The 26,425-nt window shown below is 47.4% G+C and overlaps 1 protein-coding gene across 2 annotated transcripts in view; it reads right to left on the bottom strand.

Moving 5' to 3' along the window:
• The window catches only part of N4BP2 (NEDD4 binding protein 2), a 274,364-nt gene that overhangs the window by 158,009 nt on the left and 89,930 nt on the right, over positions 1-26,425 (bottom strand). For both annotated transcript variants that reach the window (XM_030191320.1, XM_030191321.1), the window contains exon 5: positions 1,962-2,050. In XM_030191320.1, the coding sequence (XP_030047180.1) occupies positions 1,962-2,050 (89 nt within the window). The remainder of the gene's footprint in view (positions 1-1,961; positions 2,051-26,425) is intronic.

The raw sequence follows: 26,425 nt of genomic DNA, 5'->3' as shown, positions 1-26,425 counted from the left end.
AGGACAGCACCACGGCTTTGCCTTTTCTCTTCCCCATTCTCTTGGGAGCGCGCCTTCTTCTTCAGGCATTCTGGTGTAAAACGGGAACTCAACTAGCGTACGTCCTCCCTCAACGCCATCTTGGATCCTCCAGGTTGGGACACTCTTTGTCTGGTTTCTCCTCAGAGGCCTGTCTGATATGGGTAACCCTACAGCTTAGCCCTCTGAGTCATTGAAACACGGAAGCCCCTCCACCACTTGCAAGGTGGTGTCCCTTCGGAGGGGACAAATTTTTTATTGTTTGATTTATATTTTATCTGAGTTTACAAGTATATTTTTTCATGAGATTACTCTTACATTTACCCTAAGAGATGTTCAAGATAGTTCTGTATCGCTCTCCAAAATAGTTTTATTCTAGCACATCTCCAAAATGCATGCAAAAAGGTATTACTTTCTCTATTACACTTTGAGCATTGAGCTTCGCCTATCCATCCTACTCTTACATTTAACTTGTATGATTATATCTTGCTTTGAGAACTTTACAATGAAAATGGAGTAACACAAATTGGGATTGGGCAGCACAGTCTGTGTTCAACTCAATGACTGGCTAGAAGAGAGAAACTGGCTAGATCCACGTCAATCTGGATTCAGACCTGGTTATTGAACAGAAACAGTCCTCATATATCCTTACTAGAAGATCATCACAGAAACCGAAACAGGGGATTTACCTCAGTGTTAGTACTGCTAGATTTCTCAGCAGCCTTTGACAATGTGCATCAAAATATCATGTTAGCACAACTGGCAGAAACAGGTATCAATGGAACAGTGTTTGCTTGGTTCAGATCCTATCAGACAGGCAACAGTCCATAATGGTTGGCAGAACCTCATTGCCACCATGGTCACTGACCTGTGGGGTACCACAAGGATCACTACTGTCACCTATTCTGTTCAATATCTGCTGCAAGCCACTAGCCAAGCTGATTTGGTCAACGGACACTGAGTTCTACATCTACGCAAATGATGTGCAGCTATTCATACCCATTGAACCAATGACATAGGAAAATGTGGGAGGGAGGTTCTGGAAGTCAAATTTAGGTTCTAAGGTAGAAAACTCAAATCCAGAACCTCTAGGGTAGCACTTTCAGAAGTGCTCACCATTCCACACGCAGGGCCCAAAAGACAGGCAGAGCTCCGGTGTCTCAATGTGTGGATGAGGCGATGTGGTGCAGGGAGGAGGGTTTTAGATTTGTTAGGAACTAGGCAACATTCTGGGTAAGGGGGGGCCTATTTTGGAATGATGGGCTCCACTTTAACCAGGGTGGGACCAGGCTGCAGGCACTGAGCCCAAAAATCAGCAGAATCCATGTGTTATCACTGGTCTCTTTCTTGCCTCTTCTATTATCTTCTCTACAGGCCTTCTCTCACAAATTACTTGCTTTTTTCTCAATCCAGTGAAGGTGCATTTGCCAATACTTTTGTATAGCTATTTCTCACTATGTTAGTGGATAAGTGTTCAACTAGTATCACTTTCACAAGAGCTCATCTCAACAGCCCCAGGCTTCCTAAGCAGCACTTTCACATTCTACAGTGCAGACCCTTATAAAAACATTATGGGAGAAAACCACACTTAATTAATTTAAAAATACTTCTATACCACCAATAACCATTGGTTCTAGGCATATTCAGAAAAACATATAAAATAGTATCATCACGACATAACCAGACCATGCCACCTGCTGCAAAGAAATGCACGATCAAACAACATTCATTCTCACAGTGACAGAAAAAGGTCCAGACACCCAAATCAAGGGGATCAGCAAAAGCAGAGGAGTCAAACACTACCATGCACCACAGACCTCAAGCACTTTGATACACACACAATGCAAAAATGAACCTCATTATAGTCCAAATGTTGGTCTGCTTTCAAATATACTCAAGTGAGTTACCAACCTTTATCCCGGCAATGACATTACAACACTAACCATTGCAACGTAAGGCTTCATTTCCCATGCCTCTGTGTTTGTGTTGTCTATTATTATAGGGCTGACCATCTTCTCAAATGCTTCTTTGGCTGAAAAACACACAGGATTGGAAAGAAAATTTAAGTAAACTTGGTGTCTTGACATGGACCTTGTTTCCCAATATTTACTCCACCAGCTTGGATCACATTCTATTATTTGCTTAGCGATAAAAATAAATTACCTGTGTGCCTTTCACTATTTTTCTCCTATTAAATCTATTGTTTTTTCTTAGATTCAGACTAAACAATTAACTCCGCAAAACAACATACTTGTAGCAATGAAGGCATTAAAATTATATATAAACAACATAAAATGATCAATCATCAAAGCAAATTGCCATTAAAACTACATGAGGACTTACTACACTGAACAACCCTGCCTACTGTAAATAGATTTCTTGGTTTCTAGAACACTGCCACCAAGAAATTCATTAAACACTAGTAAAAAAGCCCCATTTCTGATGCAAATGAAATGGGGGCTAGCAAGGTTTTCTTCAGAGTGTGCATGTGGGAGTGTGTGTCCCTGCCCTCTCTCCCTCCCCCTCCCCCCTCCGAGTCCAGTCCTTCAGTGTTAAGTTTCCTGCTGTTCTGTGTTTTTGTTACAGAGAGAGTGAGGGCATCTCTCTCCCCTCCCCCCTCTGAGTCCTTCACTGTGTGAGATTTCGTGCTGTGCTGTTTTCCTTCACTCATGGGGAAACCGGATATCTCTGGCGCTTCACACTTCCGGCTGGAGGCTTCATAGAACGTTGGTCTTGCCTTTTATATATATAGATTAGCCACATCAAACATGGAAAAATCATATACAAATATAGCAGAACATAACATTTCAGATACAACTGCTCTAGCTGATAAAAAAATTACACTCTTGAAACTCACTCATAAGGGATTTGGTTGAGGTGGCAAGAAAAGGAATATGTTTGTCACACTTGCTACCAAATTTTGAGAGGGCTGACTGGTTAAGCACTAACTGCTTGGTCTTTCAAAGTATCTATATAAAATACAAGTTCCTCTCAAGTATTCTAGACCCTTTCAACTTAAAAAGAATATAACACAAAAATAGTTTGCTTAATTACATTGTGCTTGGATTCTCTCTATAAACTGTGCGTCTGGATTCAATTCAGGAGTTCAGTAGTTACTTAAATTAACAGAGAAATTATAGCCTGGTCAAAGGGGATTTGGTGACTTAAAATCTCTCATGCCTATTTTACAGCCTGCTTTTCTTAAACAGTCTTACAAAGGCACAGGTTAGGGTTCAATTAAATTAGGAACCTATCCAAACCTTTTTTAAATCCCGCTAAGCTAACTGCTTTTACCACATTGTCTGGCAATGAATTCCAGAGTTTAAATACATGTTGAGTGAAAAAATATTTTCTCTTTTTTTTAAATTTACTACTTTGTAGCTTCATTGTGTGCCTCCTAGTCCTAGTACTTTTGGAATGAGTAAACAACCAATTCACGTCTACTCGTTCCACTCTACTCATTATTTTATAGACCTCTATCATATCTCCCCTCAGTCGTCTTTTCTCCAAGCTGAAGAGCCCTAGCCGCCTTAGCCTTTCCTCATAGGGAAGTCATCCCATCCCCTTTATCATTTTCGGCGCCCTTCTCTGTACCTTTTCTAATGCCACTATATCTTTTTTGAGATGCGGTGACCAGAACTGAACACAATATTCGAGGTGCAGTCACACCATGGAGCGATACAAAGGCATTATAATGTCCTCATTTTTGTTTTCCATTCCTTTCCTAATAATACATAACTTTCTATTTGCTTTCTTAGCCGCCACCATACACTGAACAGAGGGTTTCAACATATCAACAATGATACCTAGATTCCTTTCCTGGTCAGTGACTCCTAATATGGCACCTTGCATCATGTAGCTATTGTTTGGGTTCCTCTTTCCCACATGCATCACTTTGCTCTTGCTCACATTAAACGTCATCTGCCATTTGGATGCACAGTCTCAGTCTTGTAAGGTCCTCTTGTAATTTTTCACCATCCTCTTGTGATTTAACAACTTTGAATAACTTTCTATCATCGGCAAATTTAATTACCTCACTAGTTACTCCCATCTCTAGATCATTTATAATATGTTTAAAAAAATAGCAGTCCCAGCACAAACCTCTGGGGAACCCCACTATCTACCCTTCTCCATTGAGAATATTGACCATTTAACCCTACTCTCTGTTTTCTATCTTTCAACCAGTTTTTAATCCACAATAGAACACCACCTCCAATCTCAAGACTCTCCAATTTCCTCTGGAGTCTTTTCATGAGGTACTTTGTCAAATGCCATTTTGAAAATCTAGATGAACATTATCCACGTTTGGTGAGGCAAGACTTCCCTTCACTAAGGGACCAGTTTACTAAGCTGTGTTATAGGTGCTATCCCGCTCTTCATGAAATTAATGGAGAGCATGGTGAATAAGCAGCTCAAAATAGTACCTGGACAAGTTCAATATTTTGCATGATTCGCAGTCGGGATTCCATCCACTTCATAGCACTGAGTCCGTGCTCGTCACACTCATGACCAACTTTAAGCGGGAAATAGCAGTCGGGAAGAGCATTCTACTATTGCAATTTGACATGTCCAGCGCTTTTTGACATGGTGAACCATTGCATCTTACTACAGTTACTCGATTACTTTGGCGCCAGTGGAAACGTATTAGCATGGTTGAAAGGTTTCTTAACATCAAGAACCTATCAAGTGCACTCCAGCTCAAACTTATCTCCTATCTGGAAGGCAGCCAGCGGTGTGCCACAGGGCTCCCCACTTTCGCCGACTCTCTTCAACATCATGCTGGTCCCTCTGGCCACTGCCCTATCCAAACTTGGTCTTAACCCGTTTATTTATGCTGATGACATCACTATCTCTATTCCTTTTAAAGCAGACCTTAGCGAGATCCACGAGGAACTAAGACTTGGATTACACACCATGCTCGACTGGGCCAACTCCTTTCAGTTCAAGCTCAATACTGAGAAAACCCATTGCCTCATTCTTTCCTCCCCTTATAACAAATACGCACCGCAAGCCTTAATTACTCCTGAGCTTACCCTCCCAATCTCTGAACATCCTAGGAGTGACAGTCGATCGAAACTTAACGTTGGAGCAACATACGACTTCTACCGTCAGAAGCATGTTCTTCACTCTTTGGAAACGCATAAAACCATATTTTCCTAGAGACGTCTTTCACACTTTACTGCAATCACTGGTCATTAGCCGTCTTGATTACTGCAATGGCATCTACTCAGGGTGCAAAGATGTGCTTCTGAAAAAACTACAGACAGCTCAGAATACGGCTGCCAGGCTCATTTATGGTGCATCTAGATTTGAAAGTACAAGGCCTTTGCGAGAGAAACTGCACTGGCTTCCTGTCAAAGACCATATCACTTTTAAAATTTGCGCTCTGGTGCATAAAATCATCTATGGTGAAGCCCCTGCATACATGGACACCCTAATCAACTTGCCACCAAGGAACTACCACAAATCCTCAAGAACATACTTAAACCTCCATTACCCAGTATATAATGGACTTAAATACAAAAGCACCTATGCATCAACTTTCTCCTACTCTAGCGCTCATCTCTGGAATGAACTGCCTAAACTGGTGAGACTTACTACTGATCACCCTACTTTCAAAAAGCGCCTCAAGACCTTTCTATTTGGCAAAGCGTATGCATCACTCCCGCCAGGCATCTCTACCTTCTGATCTGTCTTACCCCGGTGTCACATTACTCACCGCTGCTCTTTCTCTTTTACTTTACCTCGCTTTGCCTTTTTCCCATTATACTTCTAGGACATAAATTGTTTGACCCCTGACATGCTGTGTTTTTATGTAGATTGTTGTAAGCCACATTGGGCCTGCCCATGGGTGGAAATTGTGGGATATAAATGCTGTAAATAAATAAATAAATAAATATACACACGTTAACCGTGTACGCGCCTACAATATCCCTATAGGTGCCTACATAGTTAGCACACGCGTTAATTGCAGGCATGTTAAAAATGCTAACGCACCTTAGTAAACAGGGTCCCTAATCCTTGTTGGCTTTGTCTCATTAATCCATGCTTATGAATACGCACTGTTCTTTTGTTCTTTATAATAGTCGCTACCATTTTGCCCAGCATCGACGTCAGGCTCACCAGTCTGTAATTTCACGGATCACATCTGGAACCTTTTTAAAAATCAGTGATACATTGGCCACCCTTCAATCTTCCGGTACCATGTTTGATTTTAAAGATAAATTACATATTACTAACAATAGTTCTGTAAATTCAATTTTCAATTCTATCAGTACTCTGGGATGAATACCATCTGGTCCAGGCGATTTGCTACTCTTCAATTTGTCAATTGCCCCATTACATATTCCAGGTTTACAGAGATTTGATTCAGTTTCTCTGACTCATCAGCTTTGAATACCATTTCTGGTACTGGTATCTCTCCCAAATTTTCCTCAGTGAAGACCAAAGCAAAGAATTCATTTAACCTCTCCACTATGGCTTTGTCTTCCCTGAGTGCCCCTTTTACCTTCAGTCGTCCAGCAGCCCAACTGATTCTTTTGCCAGCTTCTTGCTTCTAATATACCTAAAAAAAGTTTTTACTATTTGTTATTGCCTCCAACGCAATCTATTTTTTCAAAGTCTCTCTTTGCCTTCCTTATCAGCGCTTTGCATTTGACTTGCCATTCCTTATGCTGTTTCTTATTATTTTCAGTTAGATCCTTCTTCCATTTTCTGAAGAATTTTCTTTTAGCTCTAATAGCTTCCTTCAACTCACTTTTTAACCATGATGGCTGTTGTTTGGCCTTATTTCCTCCTTTTTTAATACATAGCATATAACTGGTCTGGGCTTCCAGGATGGTATTTTTGAACAGCATCCACCCACGCCTGATGTAAGTTTTTGACCTTTGCTGGTGCTCCTCCAAGTTTTTTTTTTTCACCATTTTTCTTATTTTATCATAGTCTCCTTTTTGAAAGTTAAATGCTAACATGATGGATTTCCTGTGTGTACTTACTCCAGAGCCGATATCAAATCTGGGAGTAACCTTCTCTTTTCATGAGGAGGGGAGAGGTCTGAGGGCACAACAAGGGACTCCCTCCTCTGAGGGGACCTCCGGTACATCTTCAAACACCCATGAGTATCTGAATCAGACTCATAAAAAGTACTCCCCAGGGGGAGATCACATGATGTGCTGAGGAGAGCGGAGGCAGGAAAGCTCACCTCTTAGGCCGAATCCCCCATCCCGCCGACAAAATAGCAGCCTAGCACTCCATTGAACCAACATTCGTTGAGGTAGGGGTCACGCAAGTGAATGGACCCTTTTATTACGCGATTGGAATCAAAAATGCCTCCGAAATCGACAAAAAAAGAAGCGGAGAGGCCCCGTGCCGCAGACCCCAAAATGGCGATGAGCCCGCAGCCTGAGGCGCCAACCTCGATGTTCTCCCCACCACAGCTGCAACAAATCACCGACGCAGTAAAGCAAGCCCTGGAACCGCAATTACAACAGCTCTCTGGGCAAATGAAAGCGGTGGAAAGTTTGCTGGCTGACACGACCCGACGAACGGGAGAACTAGAACAGAGAGTATCATCTGCTGAGGATGAACGAGCGGGCATGACAACGGAACTCGAAGATCTAAGACAAACGGTGAAAAAACAATCGCAACAACTTGATGATCTAGAGAATAGATCGAGAAGGGGAAACCTTCGAATTATAGGAATACCAGAAACAGTTTCAGATCGTTCTCTGCCCTCTGTATTAGAAAAATGGCTCCAAACGGAGTTCGCCCTGTCTGACAGTATTGGCGCGCTCTGCCTCGAACGAGCACACCGTGTGGGCCGCAAGACAGACAGTAACCAAAGACCTAGAATGGTAATGATAAAAATACATAACTTTATCCACAAAGCAGAAATCCTTAGAGGAGCACGAGAGAAACGCAACACACTGGCTTTTGAGGGTTCGCCAATTAAAATCTTTCAAGATTATTCTCCTGCGTTACAAGAGCGACGGCGAGCTTATGGACCTGTTTGCCAAACCCTGGTGGATGCTAATCAAAAATTTATGTTAATATATCCTGCCACGCTGCGAATCAATTTCCAAGGCACCTGGCGAACATTCTTAACCCCGAAAGATGCGCAGGAATGGCTGGCAGTGAACCTCAATGTCAAAGAAAGTAAGATTTCCTTCACATGAAGCATGGCGCCAGGCAGGTCTGGAGAATACAACTGTAAACCAAGAAAGTGATCCTGTAAATTAAGGAGGTACTGGGCAAGATTGGAAAATTCAAAGTAAGAGAGGGGGAGGGGAAGCCTCACATTATTGATCCCCATATCTTTCACATTAGGAAGGAGGAAGGGTAAATAGTGATGCAAGGGAATGGGAAGAGACAAGGGGGGAGGGTAGGGGAGGGTATAAAGGTAAGGAATAGATACTGGAGAACCAAACAGAATAAACAGGAGGGTAGACCACAAATAAAGTCCAAAATGAATAAGCTTTACAGGAAGTCCTACATTACAGATCAAGGTGTATTTGCAACCCTGGGTGGGGCTGGGCACCCGGGGAAGATTATTAGAAGACAGAAACAGCAGATGAACATATATAGAATAACTCCACATTAAGACCACAAGATTCGCCTCATGGAATGTGGGGGGGATCTCCACACCAGTAAAGCGGGCAAAAATACTTATGTGCTTAAAGAGACACAAAGTAGATATAGGATGCCTGCAGGAGACAAAACTTACCATGGAGGAGCACAACAAATTAAAGAGACAATGGGTGGGCGAGGTCCATGCTGCATCCTCTGGGGATCGCAAAGGGGGGGTAGCAGTAGTGATCCGTAAAGGGATTGCCTCAAGATCAGAACTAATAACAGCAGACCCAAACGGACGCTATGTCTTGGTACGCCTCTGGATTCATCAGAGGGAGCTCCTGATTCTAGGGGTGTATGGCCCCAATGTATACCAGCCTTGTGCAACTTTGTCTCCCATATAAATCCACACAGCTGCTGGTGATGGGAGATTTCAACTTAGTGGTGGATCCTAATGCAGATTGCTCAAACCCTAGGGTGGCATCAAGGGGGGGACCCAGGGCCCATGCGCTCTCTTTTTTCCAACGGTCCCTAGGCCTAATAGACACATGGCGCTGCTTACATCCTGGGGAGCGCGATTACACCCACTTATCAAGAGCACACGGGACTTTTTCCAGGCTAGATTACATATTTATCTCCCAACCGGCGTTTTCCTGGGTGCTAGCATCGGAGATAGGCCCAGAAGAGGTCTCAGACCACTCCCTAGTGTGGGTTGACACTGAAGTGCCATTATTTTATCAGCAGACACGTAACTGGCGTTTCCCAAATTACCTAGCAAAGAACAGTGAATTCCAAGACTTTCTTAAAAAAAATGGTCAGATTATCTTCATAATAATAGTGGCCACATAGATCAACCAGAACTACTTTGGAGTACAGCTAAGGCTGTCCTTCGAGGCGAGATCATTGCCTTTGTTCATGCCAAAAATAAGAAGCAATCCATAGCAATAACACGACTAGAGCAGAGTCTACGGAAAGCCAAGTCCCAATTTATTAAACACCCGACCGCAGAGACAAAAGAACAATTGCGAGCAATTCAAGTAACCTTGAATGCTTTATTACATGAGCGGGGACAGAGATTTTTAGCGACTCAACGATGTAAATTTCAAAGATTTGGGAATAGGCCAGGAACACTACTATCACATCTAGTCAATGCATGGGGACCTCACAAACCAATAGTGACGCTCCGAGATTCGACAGGGAAGATACACAATAAAAGAGACAAAACAGCTGAGATTCTCTCAAATTCTTTTGCAAACCTGTACAGCTCACCTGACGAACCAGATGTAGGGCAGATAAACCAGTTTTTAGATAAGGCAGGGCTACCTAAACTATCAGAAAAGGAAAAACTCGAAATGGAGGCACCCCTGGAGGCAAAAGAGATTCAGGAAGTCATCAAGTCAATGCCCACAGGGTCGGCTCCGGGCCCAGATGGATATTCTGGGGAGTTTTACAGGCTCCTGCCCAGCTCCTTTTACCCAGTGATACATGCATTTTACGAGCAAGTAATAGAAGCAGGCCACTTCCCGCAATACGCAAACTTAGCTTTAATATCATTAATTTTGAAACCCGGGAAGTCAGATGACCTGGCCAACTCCTATAGACCCATATCACTTATCAACGTGGACCTAAAAATCCTAGCCAAGATTCTCGCTAACCGGTTGTCAGGGATACTACCCAGGGTGGTGGGAGAGGAGCAGGTGGGATTTGTCAAGACCCGACAGGCAACTAAGAATGTACGTAGGCTCTTACTGGCAAAGGCAGCGGGACAGCTGACGGAAACACCAACTGCTTTATACTCACTAGATGCCGAAAAAGCATTTGATAGGGTAAACTGGACATATCTGTTCGCTGTCCTGCGGTACATGGGCATTGGGGGATGGTTCTACAATGCAATCGTAGCACTATATACAGACCCATCAGCTGCAGTAATAGTAAATGGGATTAGAGACAAGCCTTTCGAGATAGCGAGGGGTACAAGGCAGGGTTGCCCACTGTCCCCAGCACTGTTTATCCTGTCATTAGAGCCCCTGCTGAGAACTTTGAAGAAATCAGAAGAAGTCTCAGGAGTACAGGTGGGGAATAAAATTATCAAAACCTTAGCGTTTGCAGACGACTTGATGATTGTGACAGCTCATCCTTCAGCCTCGCTAGACCAGATTATACAGAAAACTGAGGAATTTGGCCAAATCTCGGGGTTTACTCTGAACAAAAAAAAAATCACTGGCCATGGAGGCATATCCAGACAAAGGAGGCCCGGACCAGGAGGACTGCCCTCTGACCAAAGTAAAAGGGAAGATTAGATATCTGGGCACCAACATAACACAAGATCTGGACAGATTATACCAAGAGAATGTTGAGCCCTTGCTTGAGAACACACGTCTAAAACTAAGAATGTGGGAGTCATATCCTCTGTCGCTGTTGGGGCGCGTCACTGTCTATAATATGATGATCGCACCCAAGTGGATGTATGTTTTCCAGAGTCTCCCTCTGTTTCTGAAAACGGAAGATGAAAAACAGTTAAATAAGCTCATCCAGAGATTTTTATGGAGAGGACAAAAAGCAAGGCTGTCGATACAATTATTGCACACTCCGCGAGAATATGGAGGCTTGGGCCTATTGAACATGCGTTATCTCACCATTGCCAGTGGTATGCGACATATTACAGACTGGTATAGGAATACCACAGAATTTTCAGACACGCCCCTGGAAACTTCACTAACTCAAGGAGTCCATTTTAGCTGCTGGCTACATATGAGAATGGGCCAACAGCCTAGGATTCTCCAACAATCACACCTACCCCCAACAGCCAGATCAGTATGGAGATGGGTATGTAAAAAGCACAACTTCTCGTGGAGAGTGACCCCATATTTATCTATTTGTGAAAACCCGCAGTTCCAGCCCGGAATTATACATGATGGGTTCCGTAGATGGAGGCGAAGCGGTCTGGTATATATTCATCAAGTGGTAACAGAAGAGGGGCAAATGAGAACTTTTGAAGAATTGCAGACACAATTTACCCTCAAACTGTGGGATCGTTTTCACTACTGGCAGTTGACTCACTATGTAAAAAGTTTGCCTTGGGAATGCCTCACAGAGGATGTGCAGGAGGAACTGTCATCGGCATACTCCCTACAGTCCCAGGGTAGAGTGTCATTATCCATGAATCATCGGCATCTAAAAGACAGGACAGAAGAACCGGACTACCAGTTGCTGACTAGGCAGTGGAACATGGACTTAGACACAATCTTACTACCAATTATAATACAGGAGTATATCAACAAGATCCAAAAAGCTTCCAAGATGGTTCAATACAGCGAAATGGAATACAAATTTGTAATGAGGGCATATATCTCCCCAAGGAGAGCCTTCCATATGGGAATGTCCCCGGATGGTGCTTGCCCTAAGTGTGGGGCGCAGGGGGCGACACTTGGACATATGTTTTGGACATGCCCCAACATCCAAAAATTTTGGACAATACTTACCCAGTCAATTTCACAGATGTGGGGTGCTACCTGTAAGAAGGGACCACAGATGTTATTTGGAAAACCCATGCTGGTGCGCCCGATTCCGACAGGGTTTAAGGGATTTACTCATAGAGCCATAATGATTGCAAAAAAAGTCATACTTGCTGAGTGGATTACAAATAAAACTCCAACCTTGCAGCAGTGGCGTGGTTTGATGATAGACTACATGAAGTTTGAAAAGAAATTGGCAGACTGTAAAAGTGAAAGAAGATTTACAGAAAAGGACTTCTATCGGATTTGGACTGCCTTCTGGCAAACTATTCCCTTAGGGGGAAGAGGTCGGATCCTGAACTTGTAGCAGAACTGCTTGGACAATCCAGTACAAACTGATCGGCTAAGAACATAAGAACATAAGGGAGGATGGACGTGGGAGGGAAGGGGGGGAGGGGGGAGGGGGGGAGATAGGAAGCTATGTAAAAACAGGAAGATCTCACAGGAATATAAAAAAAGGACATTGGAAGTAGATTGTAGGTCATGGTAGATTAGAAGTTTATGTTAGCAAAATTAAGAGAAAGTTGAAGTTATAAATATCTTGTTTATGCAAGGCATGAAAATTGTTTAGAGCCTATTTCTGAATATGACATGGAATTTTCTGTGAAAATCAATAAACAAATTTAAAAAATAAAAAGTACTCCCCAGGAGATGTCCTAGTCTCTGCCTGCCTCGCATGACTGACACCATAGTCAAGCCTGGGCTGCGGGAGTTGAGGTATCGGAGATTCCTGGTGCCTCAAGAAGGCTCTCCCTCCTCCCCCAGGGGACTGGATATAGACACCAGTCTGGTGCATTTCAGTTCCAATGCCTTTCGAAACTTCATTGTCGATGTGCTCCCTGCAGGCAGCACATGGGCCTCCAGGATGGGCTAGAACACCTGTCAAGCAAATATGCACCCCCGTCTCTTCTTGGAGCAAGACCAGAGTAAAACTTTTCCATTCAAAATCATATGCCCTCTTAATTGAATCTCTTCTGGTAGCCAGTAAGACCTGAGAGACCCTGTCAAGCAAGCTCAAGGAATCCAATGTTAACCTCTCAACATCCAAGCTGTGAGAGCCAGGGACTTGATGTTGGGATGCAACAATGTTCTCTGCTCTTACATGATCAGTGTTGGAAAACATTCCAGACTCACTGGACTTCTGAAGGAAAAATCCATCATAAGATGAAACCAAACTTATCCTGGCCAGTAAGAAGCTATAAGAATCATGATTCCCCAATCTTGCCTGAGCATCAGAAGAGTCCTCGCTGTGAGGAAAACTGGAGGATACGCATACAGAAGGGCCTTCTCCCCACTGTAGGAAAAAAATATCTGAGGCTAGTTTGCCATGCATCCCTATTCTGCAGCACAACTGAAGCGCTTTCCTTTTGAACAGAGTGGCATAAAGATCAATCAAGTAGGTGCCTCACTCTCAAAAGATTTTAAGGGTGACTTGGTCATCCAGGGGCCACTAATGTGACTCAGTTGTCTGTCAGATGTTGTCCTTTCCTATTAAATATGTGGATCTGAGAAATATTCCGTGCAAAATGGCCAATTTCCACATTCTGACAGTTTCCCAACAAAGAAGGTATTATCTTGTCCCCTGTCCTCCCTGCTTGTTAGCGAATGATACATACCTGTAGCAGGTGTTCTCCGAGGACAGCAGGCTGATTGTTCTCACGACTGGGTTGACGTCCATGGCAGCCCCCACCAACCAGAACAAAAACTTTGCGGGCGGTCCCGCACGCAGGGCACGCCCACCGCACATGCGCGACCGTCTTCCCGCTCAGTTGAATGACAAGCAAAGGAATGAGGAAAAAAACGCAACTCCAAAGGGGAGGAGGGAGGGTAGGTGAGAACAATCAGCCTGCTGTCCTCGGAGAACACCTGCTACAGGTATGTATCATTCGTTTTCTCCGAGGACAAGCAGGCTGCTTGTTCTCACGACTGGGGTATCCCTAGCTCTCAGGCTCACTCAAAACAAGAACCCAGGTCAATTGAACCTCGCAACGGCGAGGGTATAACAGAAATTGACCTACGAAGAACAACTAACTGAGAGTGCAGCCTGACCAGAATAAATTCGGGTCCTGGAGGGTGGAGTTGGATTTAAACCCCAAACAGATTCTGCAGCACCGACTGCCCAAACCGACTGTCACGTCGGGTATCCTGCTGGAGGCAGTAATGAGATGTGAATGTGTGGACAGATGACCACGTCTCAGCTTTGCAAATCTCTTCAATAGTGGCTGACTTCAAGTGGGCCACCGACGCTGCCATGGCTCTGACACTATGAGCCGTGACATGACCCTCAAGAGTCAGCCCAGCCTGGGCGTAAGTGAAGGAAATGCAATTTGCTAGCCAATTGGAGATGGTGTGTTTCCCGACAGCGACCCCTTTCCTATTGGGGTCGAAAGAAATAAACAATTGGGCGGACTGTCTGTGGGGCTGTGTTCGCTCCAGATAGAAGGCCAAAGCTCGCTTGCAGTCTAATGTGTGCAACTGACGTTCAGCAGGGCGGGTATGCGGTCTGGGAAAGAATGTTGGCAAGACAATTGACTGGTTAAGATGAAACTCCGACACCACCTTTGGCAGGAACTTAGGGCGAGTGCGGAGCACTACTCTGTTATGATGAAATTTAGTATACGGAGCATGAGCTACCAGGGCTTGAAGCTCACTGACTCTACGAGCTGAAGTAACTGCCACCAAGAAAATGACCTTCCAGGTCAAGTACTTCAGATGGCAGGAATTCAGTGGCTCAAAAGGAGGTTTCATCAGCTGGGTGAGGACGACGTTGAGATCCCATGACACTGCAGGAGGCTTGACAGGGGGCTTTGACAAAAGCAAGCCTCTCATGAATCGAACGACTAAAGGCTCTCCAGAGATGGCTTTACCCTCTACACGATGATGGTAAGCACTAATCGCACTAAGGTGATTCCTTACTGAGTTGGTCTTGAGGCCAGATTCTGATAAGTGCAGAAGGTATTCAAGCAGGTTCTGTGCAGGACAAGAACGAGGTTCTAGGGCCTTGCTCTCACACCAAACGACAAACCTCCTCCACTTGAAAAAGTAACTCTTTTTAGTGGAATCCTTTCTAGAGGCAAGCAAGACATGGGAGACACCCTCAGACAGACCTAACGAAGCAAAGTCTACGCCCTCAACATCCAGGCCGTGAGAGCCAGGGACTGAAGGTTGGGGTGCAGAAGCGCTCCGTCGTTCTGCGAAATGAGAGTCGGAAAACACTCCAATCTCCACGGTTCTTCGGAGGACAACTCCAGAAGAAGAGGGAACCAGATCTGGCAGGGCCAAAAAGGCGCTATCAGAATCATGGTGCTGTGGTCTTGCTTGAGCTTCAGTAAAGTCTTCCCCACCAAAGGTATGGGAGGATAAGCATACAGGAGGCCGGTCCCCCAATGGAGGAGAAAGGCATCCGACGCTAGTCTGCCGTGTGCCTGTAGTCTGGAACAGAACAGAGGCAGCTTGTGGTTGGTCTGAGAGGCAAAAAGGTCCACCGAGGGAGTGCCCCACTCTCGGAAGATCTTGCGTACCACTCTGGAATGGAGCGACCACTCGTGCAGTTGCATGACTCTGCTCAGTCTGTCAGCCAGACTGTTGTTTACACCTGCCAGGTATGTGGCTTGAAGAAGCATGCCGAACTGGCAGGCCCAACGCCACATCCCGATGGCTTCCTGACACAGGGGGCGAGATCCGGTGTCCCCCTGCTTGTTGATGTAATACATTGCAACCTGATTGTCTGTCCGAATTTGGATAATTTGATAGGACAGCCGATCTCTGAAGGCCTTCAGTGCATTCCAGACCACTCGGAGCTCCAGGAGGTTGATCTGAAGATCTTGTTCCTGGAGGGACCACAACCCCTGGGTGTGAAGCCCATCGACATGAGCTCCCCACCCCAGGCGAGATGCATCCGTCGTCAGCACTTTCGTGGGCTGCGGAATTTGGAATGGACGTCCCAGGGTCAAATTGGTCCGAAGTGTCCACCAGTGCAGCGAATTGCGGCAACTGAGGGACAGGCAGATGACATCTTCTAGATTCCCGGTGGCCTGGCACCACTGGGAAGCTAGGGTCCATTGAGCAGATCTCATGTGAAGACGAGGCATGGGAGTCACATGAACTGTGGAGGCCATATGACCTAGGAGTCTCAACATCTGCCGAGCTGTGACCTGCTGAGACACTCTGGTCTGGGAAGCGAGGGACAGGAGGTTATGGGCCCTCGCTTCGGGAAGAAAGGCCTGAGCCGTCTGTGAATTCAGCAGAGCTCCTATGAATTCCAGAGATTGGACTGGCTGGAGATGGGACTTTGGGTAATTTATCACAAACCCCAGCAGCTCCAAGAGGTGAATAGTGCACTGCATGGACCGGAGAGCTCCTGCCTCCGAGGTGTTCTTGACCAGCCAATCGTCGAGATATGGGAACACGTGCACTCCCAGCTTGCGTAGATACGCCGCGACCACCACGAGGCACTTCGTGAACACCCGTGGGGCAGAGGCGAGCCCAAAGGCCAGCACACAATACTGAAAGTGCCGTGTCCCCAGGCGGAATCTGAGATACTGTCTGTGAGCTGGCAGTATCGGGATGTGAGTGTATGCGTCCTTTAAATCCAGGGAACATAGCCAATCGTTTTTCTGAATCATTGGTAGAAGGGTGCCCAAGGAAAGCATCCTGAACTTCTCTTTGACTAGGTATTTGTTCAGGCCTCTCAGGTCTAGGATGGGGCGCATCCCCCCTGTTTTCTTTTCCACAAGGAAGTACCTGGAATAGAATCCCTGCCCTTCCTGCCCGGGTGGCACGGGCCCGACCGCATTGGCGCTAAGAAGGGCGGAGAGTTCCTCTGCAAGTACTGCTTGTGATGGGAGCTGAAGGATTGGGCTCCCGGAGGACAATTTGGTGGAGGAGAGGCCAAATTCAGGGAGTATCCGCACCGCACTATTTGGAGAACCCACTGGTCGGAGGTTATGAGAGGCCACCTTTGGTGAAAAAGTTTTAACCTCCCCCCGACTGGCAGATCGTCCGGTACGGACACTTTGATGGCGACTATGTTCCCATGGATCCAGTCAAAAACCCGTCCCCGGTTTTTGCTATGGAGGCGCCAGGGGCTGCTTAGGCGCACGCTGTTGACGGGAACGAGCGCGCTGGGACTGTCCCTGTGCCTGAGGAGGCCTTCGGGCCGGCTGGGTGTACCTACGCTTGTTGTAGGCGTAGGGCGCAGCCTGCCTGGCCCGGGAAAAACGTCCACCTGCTGAGGTGGATGCTGAAGGCGCCCAGTGGGAGAGCTTGTCGAGGGCGGTTTCCCGCTGGTGTAGTTGGTCCACCAACTGCTCGACTTCTCACCAAAAATATTATCCCCCCGGCAAGGGACATCAGCCAGCCGCTGCTGGGTGCGGTTGTCCAGGTCAGAGGCACGCAGCCATGAGAGCCTGCGCATCACTATACCTTGGGCCGCAGCTCGAGATGCCACATCACAGGTGTCATATATACCCCTGGACAGGAACTTTCTGCACGCCTTCAGCTGCTTGACCACCTCCTGAAAAGGCCTGGACTGCTCCGGGGGGAGCTTGTCGACCAGGTCCGCCAGTTGCTTCACATTATTCCGCATGTGTTTGCTCGTGTAGAGCTGGTAGGATTGGATGCAGGTCACGAGCATTGAAGATTGGTAGGCCTTCCTCCCAAACGAGTCCAGAGTGCGAGACTCCCGCCCCGGGGGCGCCAAGGCGGTATCCCTCAAACTCCGTGCCCTCTTGAGAGCAGAGTCCACGACCGCCGAGTCATGAGGCAATTGAGGCCGCATTAACTCTGGGTCTGAGTGGATCCTGTATTGGGACTCCGCTTTCTTGGGGATGGTGGGGTTAGATAAAGGTCTCAACCAGTTCCGAAGCAGTGTCTCTTTGAGGACATTGTGCAACGGTACCGTGGAGGACTCTCTAGGTGGTGATGGATAGTCGAGGACCTCGAGCAACTCAGCCCTCGGCTCATCCACAGAGACCACGGGGAAGGGAATGCAGATAGACATATCCCTGACGAAGGAGGCAAAGGAGAGGCTCTCAGGTGGCGAGAGCTTCCTCTCCGGTGAAGGAGTGGGGTCGGAGGGAAGGCCCACAGACTCCTCTGAGGAGAAATATCTAGGGTCCTCCTCCTCCCCCCACGAGGCCTCTTCCTCGGTGTCAGACATGAGCTCCTGTAGCTCAGACCTCAACCGGGCCCGGCTCGACTTTGAGGCACCGAGTCCTCGGTGGCGTCGTCGAGCGGTGGACTCCCGCGCCGGGGGGGATGAAGCTCCCTCCATCGACGTCGACAGGGACTCCACCTGCGTGGTGGTCGAGACCGGCACCGCAAGCGGCGTCGAAGGCCTCGGCACCGGGCTAGAGCACACCGGCGCCTCCGTCAGCGGCACAGTCTGGCGCATCAGCCCTTCCAGGATCCCCGGAAGGATGGCTCGGAGGCACTCGTCAAGGCCCACTGTCGGGAAAGGCGAGGGGGCCGGTAGAGGTGCCGGTGCCGGAATCTGCTCGGGTCCAGGAGACGGCACCGAAGTGCTGGTGCCCTGACGTAGCGATACCTCTACCACCGAGGGGGAACGCTCCTCCCGGCGCCGCCGCTTCCTCGGCGTCGAGTCATCTCTGGAGCCAGTAGCCACATGAGCCATGGGCGACCGATGACGGTGCTTTTTAGCCTTCTTCCGGTGCCCGTCATCGGCGCTTGGCGGTACCGAAGAGGAGGAGGTAGATCCCCCTCGGCCTCGAGGGATCGTGTCCAACAGGGTTCGGTCCCAAGGGCCCTGGGTAGAGGGAGTGACCAGGGCCGATTGCCCACGCGGCCGCTCACCCCTGCCATCTCTGGAAGACCGGCGGGCCAACGGGACCTGTGCTCCTGGGGTCGGTGCCGTCGGTGCCGATTTCGTGGACATCGGTACCGGTACCGAAGATCCGGCCGTCGACACCGATGCCGTCGAAGTCGACGTCGAGGGGCCGGCGCAAGTTCCGAAAAGATGGTCCCGAAAAACTTGCCTCGCCACCTGTGTCCGTTTCCGTAAACCGAGACACAAGGTGCACATCTTGGTATTGTGCTCCGGCCCGAGGCACTGGAGGCACCAAGCGTGAGTGTCGGTCTGCAAGATATGCCGGCCGCACCGACCACACTTCTTAAATCCACTCGGGACCTTCGAGGACATCGACGGAAAAATCGCGTTGGCGAAGTCAAAGTCGTCGATGGTGGCAGTAAAAATCACACCTCGAAAAATAAATCGACCGCGGCCGCAACGAGGCGCCCCCGCTAAAAGTACGAGGGGAAAAACAAAGTTCTCTCTTTTTTTTTTTTTTAAACAGAACAAAAGAAAACAATCAAAGAAAAACAACGAAGAAAAAACTCGCGACTAAGGCGCGGTCCGGTTTTCCGGGGCTGACAGAGAGACGAACACGGCTCTCTCCAGCGCGGAAAAGAAAAGACTGAGCGGGAACGGCCGCGCACAGGCAGGAAGACGGCCGCGCATGCGCGATGGGCTTGCCCTGCGTGCGGGACCGCCCGCAAAGTTTTTGTTCCGGTTGGTGGGGGCTGCCGTGGACGTCAACCCAGTCGTGAGAACAAGCAGCCTGTTTGTCCTCGAAGAACACATAGTATATGGCCACCTGGCTGTCCATGTGAACTAGGATAGTTAGGTTGGACAACTGATCTCTGAAAACCTTCAGAGTATTCCATATATCTCAACTCTAGAAAGTTTATCTGATTAAATTGTTCCTGAGCAAATCACACACTCTAGGTGTGAAAACTCATCTACATGAACTCCCTAATCCAGTCTGGATTCATCTCTAATTAAGAGTTGCTTATATTCCTAATATTTTCTTAGATTACTCCTGATGTGAAAGGGGGACAGGTTCAGGAGTAACCTAGGGAAATACTTCTTCATAGAAAGTGTGGTGAATGCGTGGAACAGCCTTCAAGAAAGTTTGGGACAGGTATATGGGATATTTGAGGGAGAGAAGGGATGGTAGATGGTATTGGATGGGCAGATCAGATATAGGGACCAATATTCAGTTGGAGGCAAGCAGCACGTCTGCTGTCCACCGCCAGCATTAAACCCAGACATTCAATGCCGGGCCATTTCCAGCAACTAGCACTGAATATCTGGGTTTATTTTGATCGCTAAAGGTTAACTAGCTATGCAGACATTCAGCGCTAACTGGTTAACCTTTTAGCAGTCAAAGATGGGCCTGCTATTTAAGTGGCATATTTTGACCACTCAACATAGCTGGTTTGGCGCGGAATATCCATGCCTAACCAACTACGTAACAATAGCCAAGTTGGCAGCTGGCTGCTAACCGGGATATTCAGCAGGAAATAACCTGTTATTTCCTGTTGAGTATCCACAGTTAGGATCTTAAACACTATTTAACTGGCCAGAAGCCATTCCAGACTGGTTAAATAGTTTTGAACATGGGGGGGGGGGGGAGGGAATAGTCTTTATCTGCTTTCATTTTTCTATGTTTCTATGAATTTGAGGGATTTGGATGGGTATTTCTTTCACTACCTTGGAATGATCTGTTGATCTGTCCATTAGAACAATCAGTCCCCTCACAGGGCTGGTGACAGATATTACTTCTTGAAGGGTCCCCATGGACCGAGTCCACTGTGTGGATAAGGCTTATTGGGCTTGCCTCAAATGAAGGTGTGCCAGGTATGTTACAAGTATTGTGGTCCAACATCCTCAACATTTGGAACATAAGAGTAGCCAAAATGAGTCAGGCAAATGGGTCCATCTCGCCCAGTACCCCATTTCCAACAGTGGCCAAAGCCAGGTCAAAAGTTCCTGGCAGAAACCCAAATCGTGGCAACATTCCATGCTACAAATCCCAGGGCAAATATTTGCTTTACATGTCTGTCTCAATAGCAGACTATGGACATTTCCTCCAGGAACTTGTCCAAACCTTTTTTAAACCCAGATACACTAACCACCGTTACCACATCCTCCAGCAAAGAGTTCCAGAGCTTAACTATGAGGATGTACACATCTTTTAAGTCCAGGGAACATAGGATATCATTATGCTGCTTGATGACAGTAGCAGCTTCCTCCATCTTATCTTTGAAGACATTCTCTGTATGGCATAGCAGTAAGCTTTTCTCACACATCAAACAGTAGGTCTGAGGCCTTTAGCTAGGCGAGTCTGCTGGTGCCAATACCCGTTGCAGAAGTCTTCAATGCTGTATCAAAAATATCATAGGATGCATGGACCATATATTTTCTGCACTCCTTCTCTCTGGTTACTAGTAAGTGGAGCTATTTAGCCTTCTCCTTATAAACAGCGTTGCTTACATTCCCCTTAGCACTTACATGTATGGGTTTGAGAATACTAGTATTTACATGCCTAACTGCCTAAAGTAAGAATGAGCACTTACACCAGCCACTGAGCTAGCGTAAGTGCTCACAAATAATTATATGTGTAAATGCAGACTTACACTAGTATTGTATATGACAACTGCCACAATTGCAGTTATAGAAATTAAACTTTGCATGCATCATCCTGGAGCCTAACGTTAGCTGATCTATACACAATTACCCCCATTTGGGCAATGTCCCAGAAATATATGCCAATGAAGAACTCTTAGGATGCTATGCAGGATATAGGCATAGCATTCTGAAATAATTTTCTCCCAAAAGATTCCAATGTCTGAGCTTCTCACCCAGGGGGAACTGCGAAGTGAGTCTTGGAACTTTTGGCTCTTTTGAGAGCAGATTTGAATATCATGCCATAGTAAAGAAGCTGCTGCTTCTTCAATCTGGGAACCTTTTGGGCTCAGGGAAACAGAGAGGGGGGTCTCCCACATTCCCATTTGAACATCCTTCAGGATTCTGTAATCAGGCACTGTCAAATCCTCCTTGAGCGGATCAAGGAATTGGAGGCTATCTAATATTTCTGCCCTGGGCTCCTCCTCCATTTTTAACTTAAATGGTATAGCCTGTGCCATCTCCCTTACAAAATCAATGAACAACAGTTGCTTAGGTGGAGATTTATGCCTCTCGTGATATGGGAAGGGATCTGAAATGAGACCCTAAGACCTCACCCTCCAAGAAGATCTCTGGCTCTTCTTCACTGCTCCATGATCGCTTCAATTCAGATTCATAAAAGCACTCCATAGGAGATGTTTTTCTCTGTCTAAAAGACCTTTGGGGGCCTCAGTGTCGAAGTGTCACCTGCAGTCAGCATATGGATCTTGGGGATTGGCTAGAAAACTTCTAGTCTTGACGCAGATGATGGAGAAGATGTAACATGGCACTGAGCAAAGAATCACTCCATCCTCTGTAATTTCATGAGCTGCTCCTTGAAGGCTGCCACCAACAAAGGCATGGGCATCGCATGCTGAGTAGGCATGGCTATGTCCTGTTGCGTTATCTGTGGAATACTGGAACCAGAGTTTTGGGTATATGATGGTTGTTGCACCCTCTCCTATGTCACAAAGAATCAGAGAGCCTCATGCTGAGGGCACTTCAAGCACACTGGTGACCTTGGTGCCCTTGGCACCATGCTTTGATGAAGGGCAATGTTGAGGCACCTCAGCCTCTTGCAGAAGACCATTATCGCGCTCCCTCAGTGCTGATGAGGATAAAAATTAATCCTTCCTTTCTTATGTGGGAATCAGACATTGGCTTCTATCAATGCTCGATGCTGAGAGTGACAAAGACACTCATGATGGCAATGCATCCCCAGCATCCAATGCAGCTGTGAGACTCATTGAGACCAATACTTCCAATGCTGAGGTTCATAGACCAGGTTCATAGATCTGTCAGATAACAAAAAAAGGAGCATATCATTAAACACAAGTCTATGTTGATATTGATCAACTTTCCAAAAACCACATAAGCCTAAACTTTAAAATTAACGTATGGGAAAATTAGGTTCTTACCTTGGTAATTTTCTTTCCTTTAGTCATAGCAGATGAAGCCATTACGTATGGGTTATGTCCATCAACCAGCAGGGGAGATAGAGAGCACTCAAACTTTCACAGTGCCCTCTTGGCCAGCTAGCTCCACTGCCTCTTCAGTATTTGAAGCTTCCAAAGCAGTATGGCAAACCGCAATGGGAATCACAAGAGCTTTCCTCACAGCAAACGATGGCCCATCACAAGGGCATGAACTCATAAAGGAGGGAATGAACATCCTCCTGGAGGGAATAAACTCATCCTCCTTATTGTATAAGTGGAGGGGAACACACGCGCCTCCTGGAGGGAATCACACATCCTCCCAACACACTGGAGGGAATGAACTCATCCTCCTATTTATAGAACTGGAGGGGAACACACGCGCCTCCTGGAGAGAATCAACACATCCTCCAAAAAAACATGCTAGAGGGAATGAACACATCCTCCTAAGTTTAAACTGAACATGAATCCTGAAGATTGTTTTCCAACTTTCACCCAAGGAAGGAACTTCAGGAAATTAGAACAGAACCTGAAAAAACAGATTCACAGCATACAGACAATCATAAAGGGAGGGCTCATGACTTCATCTGCTATGACTAAAGGAAAGAAAATTACCAAGGTAAGAACCTAATTTTCCCTTCCTTGTCATCAAGCAGATGAAGCCATTACGTATGGGATGTAACAAAGCAATCCCTAGATAGTGGGAACAAGTCACACCACGCGCTAGCACTTGTGCACCAAAACGCGCATCCCTCCTGGCAGCCACATCCAGCCTGTAATGTCGGGCAAAGGAGAGCTTAGAAGCCCATTTTGCTGCACTGCATATCTCTTGAAGAGAGAGTGCTCCAGTTTCAGCCCAAGAGGAAGAAATCGCTCTAGTAGAATGTGCCTTAAAGGCTACAGGCGGAACCCTGCCGGCCAGCAGATAAGCTGAAAAGATAGTTTCTTTGAGCCAGCGGGCAATAGTGACTTTAGACGCTGGAGACCCTCTGCGAGAACTGGATAGCAAAACAAACAGATGATCAGAAGTCCTGAAAGAGTTAGTAACTCGCAGATACTGCAGCAGAGTCCTGCGCACATCCAAAAGGTGCAGCTGCCCAAAAGATTCTGGAAACTCTTCCTCTGAAAAAGAGGGCAAGAAAATAGGCTGGTTTAGGTGAAGGCTGAAACCACCTTAGGCATAAAGGAAGGCACGGTCCGAACCGTGACTCCGGACTCTGAAAATTGCAGAAATGGGTCTCTACAGGACAGCGCCTGGAGCTCTGACACCCGTCTCGCCGAGGTAATGGCCACCAGAAAAACGGCCTTCAGTGTCAAATCTTTCTCCGATGCTCGCCGAAGCGGCTCAAAAGGAGATGCCTGCAGGGTTTTCAAAACTAGCCCCAGGTTCCAAGCTGGACAGGGTGCTCGCACTGGAGGTCGGAGCCGAAGCAGCCCTCTAAGAAACCGTGCCACATCTGGGTGAGCAGCCAAAGACACGCCTTCCACCTTACCACGAAGGGAGGCCAACGCTGCCACCTGCACCCGCAGGGAATTATAGGCCAAGCCTTTTTGTACACCTTCCTGCAAAAAGTCCAGAATCGGCGAGACAGGAGCCCGCATTGGAGCAATGGCTCTGGAAGCACACCAAGACTCAAACAGGCACTAAATCCTGGCATAAGCCACGGAAGTGGACCGCTTGCGGGCTTGCAGGAGAGTGGAAATAACTTTATTGGAATAACCTTTATCCCTCAATTGCGCCCTCTCAATAGCCATGCCGTAAGACCAAAGCGGCCGGTGTCCTCCATGGCTACCGGTCCCTGAGTCAACAGGTTCAGTACCAGAGGTAACGGCAGAGGAGCCTCCAGGAGCATCTGTCGGAGGTCTGCATACCAAGGTCTCCTTGGCCAATCCGGGGCGATGAGGACCACTTCTCCTGGGTGCAGCCGAATCCACAAGAGCAGGCGCCCTATCAAGGGCCATGGGGGAAACACATAAAGTAGACCCGGAGGCCAGGGTTGAGCCAAGGCATCCAACCCCGCCGAGCGAGGATCTCTCCCGTCTGCTGAAGAAGCACGGGACTTTGGTATTGGCACTTGTCGCCATTAGATCCATCACGGGCTTGCCCCATTTGGCACAGATCTGCAGGAATACTTCGTCTGCCAGATTCCATTCTGCTGGATCGATCTGATGCCTGCTCAGATAATCGGCCTGCACATTGCTCTGACCTGCAATATGAGCTGCCGACAGACACTGAAGATGCAGCTCGGCCCAGTGACAAATCAGTTCGGCCTGCGCGGCTAGTGCTCTGCACCTTGTTCCGCCTTGTCGATTTATATAGGCCACCGTTGTCGTGTTGTCCGACATCACTCTGACAGCCAATCCTTCCAGGGTCACTTGAAAGGCCAGAAGCGCCTGAAACACCGCTTTCAACTCTAGGCGGTTGATGGACCACTCCGACTCCTCGGGTGTCCATAGACCCTGGGCATGCTTCCCCTTGCAATGTGCGCCCCAGCCCTTCAGGCTGGCATCTGTTACCACTAGGCACCAAACGGGGAGCGTCAGCGGCATTCCTCGCCGCAGCATGCTGTCCGAGAGCCACCACTCCATGCTGAGTCGGGCCGCAGGGAGCCAAGTAAGTCTGCATTGGTAATCCTGAGAAATAGGAGACCATCTCCGGAGTAGGGAATACTGTAGAGGTCTCAGGTGCGCTCTCGCCCAGGGTACCACTTCCATCGTGGCTGTCATCGATCCCAGCAGCTGGACAATGTCCCAAGCTCGCGGGCGGGGCATCCTCAGGAGCAGACGGACCTGATTCTGAAGCTTGCACCACCTTAGATCAGGCGACCCTCAGGAGGAGGAATGCTGGCTTCGGCCTAACCCCTGGTAAGCCTTTCCTCAGCTGAGAGGTGCCCACCTTTACCACCGGCTGCCTTTCAGGTGCTGTGGAGGACTTGCAGCTCATCTGCATATCCTTACAGCCTTCTCCGGGGTGACACCCAGGTCCACCCCGATCCACTCAGGGCCTCCGCTCTAGGTGCCGCACGCCGGCGGGCATTTTTCTCTTTGTATCTAATCTTTTTCCAGTTGCTAAAGTACCTTAATCATTTATGGCCCCTATTCACATTCTCTTCCTAGCTCTGTCCCTTCCTAATCTTTTCCCTCACCCCCTACCTCTCTCCGCTACAGGAACTCACTTCCCATCCATTGACTTCATCACCTCACCTTCTCTCCTACCCTCTTCCTCCCTCTTGGCTTTTAATCTCCGTCTCTTTCTTCCCTCCATTTTGCCTTCCCCATTCCACCTAAATACCTCTCGCCTTCGACACCTTCGTGGCCACACCTCTCCTACTCTCCTCCGCTCTCTTTTACTCCTTCTCTTACTCTCAGCTGGTGACATCAATCCCAATCCTGGCCCTCCTCACCAACTATTATCCAAACTCTAC

This window comes from Microcaecilia unicolor, chromosome 2 (genome assembly GCF_901765095.1).
Source record: "Microcaecilia unicolor chromosome 2, aMicUni1.1, whole genome shotgun sequence".
NCBI lineage: Eukaryota > Metazoa > Chordata > Amphibia > Gymnophiona > Siphonopidae > Microcaecilia > Microcaecilia unicolor.
This window is presented reverse-complemented; position numbering and strand designations above follow the sequence as displayed.